Source organism: Cyprinodon variegatus, unplaced genomic scaffold, assembly GCF_000732505.1.
Source record: "Cyprinodon variegatus isolate N-32 unplaced genomic scaffold, C_variegatus-1.0 Scaffold720, whole genome shotgun sequence".
Taxonomy (NCBI): Eukaryota; Metazoa; Chordata; class Actinopteri; order Cyprinodontiformes; family Cyprinodontidae; genus Cyprinodon; species Cyprinodon variegatus.
In genome coordinates, this window is record NW_015151173.1 from 339,427 (window position 1) to 341,831 (window position 2,405).

Genomic DNA, 2,405 nt, shown 5'->3' on the forward strand with positions numbered 1-2,405 from the left:
GCTACTTGGTCCCAATGTACTTTCCCATTGGGAACCTGCTAGCACTAAGTTGCTAACTGGTTAGCAGGATGTTTCCGACAAACCGGCCACAACCAAACTTGCTTGCAAACCTTCCACCACAACAATCCAACCATTTCCATACGACTTTAATTGAGGGGCTTGTTATATTGTAAAACTCCTTTATCTGACACAACTGAATAAAATCCTCCATATTCTGTGTGGCTCTGTGGAAGTGAAACTCCAGCCTTATTCTGGCTTTAATGTTGCACTTTCACAGATCCACAGCATCAAGGTGAGGTCCCTCCTGCAGTCTGTCTCTGCGGGACAGGTAAACGGCCATCTTTCCTTTACAGATTAAAAAATGTTAGAGCTGGGGCTTTTGCTTAGAGGAAGAAACATTTTAGAAAATGAGAGGAAGGGGCATGGCAGCGTAATCTAAACAGATCCTTGCATGCAATGTGGCACAGCCTCACTGCCCCTCCCCCTACCACCAACCCTCCTTTCCTCCTGGCTCATCCTCTCACTCCGCCCGTCTCAGTAGGCCAGGGAGGACGCGAGTAGCTGCGACGCTCTAACACAGATGGGTGGAGAACCACGGGAGCGGAGTGGGATCCCCGGCTGTTTGGTTCCTCTGCTTTGCCACGGTTTGGCACCTGATCGTCCTCTTCCCTCTTATTCTAAGGCAGGAGGCTGGAGTGTCGTGCTGCTGTGGAGGCAGGGAGCCCGGCTGAGGCACATGCACCATCCGTTGGGTTAATCCTCCTTCAGTGGGATCACGGTGAAGCCGCTGCATTCATGCGTTAATCCAATCTCTTCCCTGTGAAAACACGGAGATGGTGATGATGGTGATGATGGTGAAAGGGTGCAGAAGGAGGGGAAACGGTAGCGAAGCAGCAGTGGGATGTTTGAACTTTCTGGGCAGTGGAAGTGTGTTCTGGGACTAACCTTTACTGGGTCAGGAAGCTGGGATCAGGCTCACAGCTCAGTCACACTCTCACTCCATGTTTTACTACTTTTTAAATTGATCTGAAGCAGACACACACAAGGCGTTTTAGTGCAAATCTGAACTCTGCTGATTCACAATGAGTTCCTGTTGGAGGAATCAGGTAGGTTAGCAGGAGTCACACCTCCGGGAGAGAAGTTTGTTTGCTTTTTCCTCACATGTCATCCTGTGTTTGTGTTCAGGAGGAACAGGCTGCCAAGCTAAAAGCGGAGAATATCCGGGTGGCTTTGGAGAAGATCAAGGAGGCGCAGGTGAAGAAGGTGAGTCAGCTTCACACACATGCTGAGGGTATTTAGATTTGGAGTTTGTGGCTGTATGTGTGTGTGAGCGGCACGTGTCCGGAGCACCAGGCTTTCTGGGTCGGGTTAGTGTTACGCTGCATTTAAGAGCTCTAGTCAATAACAGCTGGAGTCACCAGACTCAACGCAGCACTCAGCATAATAAAAGCCCAATCCCAGAGAGGCTGGATTAACAAACTGGAATCACCGGACTACAGCGTCTTCAGTGTGTGTGTGGGAAAGTGTCGCATTAATCCTGCTCAGACCTCTCAGATGTTTTCACAGGGTTTCCTTTCAGAACAAACCCAGTTTGGTACTGGTTCTACTCTGAGTTTCCCCCTCATCAATCTGATGTAATGCTGTTGCTTTATTAATGATTCTAAGGTTTTTAATAGATTTATAGTTTTTCTTTTCTTTTTAGAACAAATAATTTCAAGTGTTTCTCAAATCTGACAACTTCATGCAAAAGTTTATTTTGAATTTCCTCTACAAAGAGGAAAACACAGCAGATGCATAATGTGCAGTAAAGCGACCATGCATGCCGCTTTACACTAGATGCATAATACACTGCACCTAATTAAGGTTAAGGTTCTAATCTTAGACATATATAAGATCCTGATTGGCAGGGAAGAAACAAAAATGTTTACAAATGTAGCAGTTTAATATAATTATATCAGAAATATTGGAGGCATTAATGTTTACGTTCATAAGGAGGTTAAGATCTTAAGGTCTGACTGTGCAGGCGACACACAGGGTATAGCTACAAATCTATGCTGTTATGCTACGTTCGCACCGCTAGCAGCAGGAGCATCAAAAAAGTGAGTTCTGCTTCATTTTTGATGCCTGTACAAGTTTAGTTCTGACGAGCGGCTGAAGCATCTTTGCTGCTCCAGCTGAGCGGTGGAAAAGTGGGTCTGATGCGCGTTGGGAGGAGCTACCCCATCCTTTCTTTGCCTGTAACCATGGCAGCTATATTTGCTGCGATCAGTGAGTAAAAAGTATTTTTAATATGTTTTTAAGTGGAAAAAGTCCACCAGAAAACTTCATCTGTGCAGTCAGTTCATCCAGATTACCATCCTGCCTTCAAATATTATTTTGCTGTCAGTTCAGTTTATTTCTATAGC

General features: G+C 45.7%; 1 protein-coding gene across 1 annotated transcript in view; it reads left to right on the forward strand.

Moving 5' to 3' along the window:
- Positions 1-2,405, forward strand: part of LOC107097748 (ras-associated and pleckstrin homology domains-containing protein 1-like) — a 122,771-nt gene that overhangs the window by 96,442 nt on the left and 23,924 nt on the right. Inside the window, exon 10 of the mRNA XM_015395028.1 lies at positions 1,186-1,263. Within this exon, the coding sequence (XP_015250514.1) occupies positions 1,186-1,263 (78 nt within the window). The remainder of the gene's footprint in view (positions 1-1,185; positions 1,264-2,405) is intronic.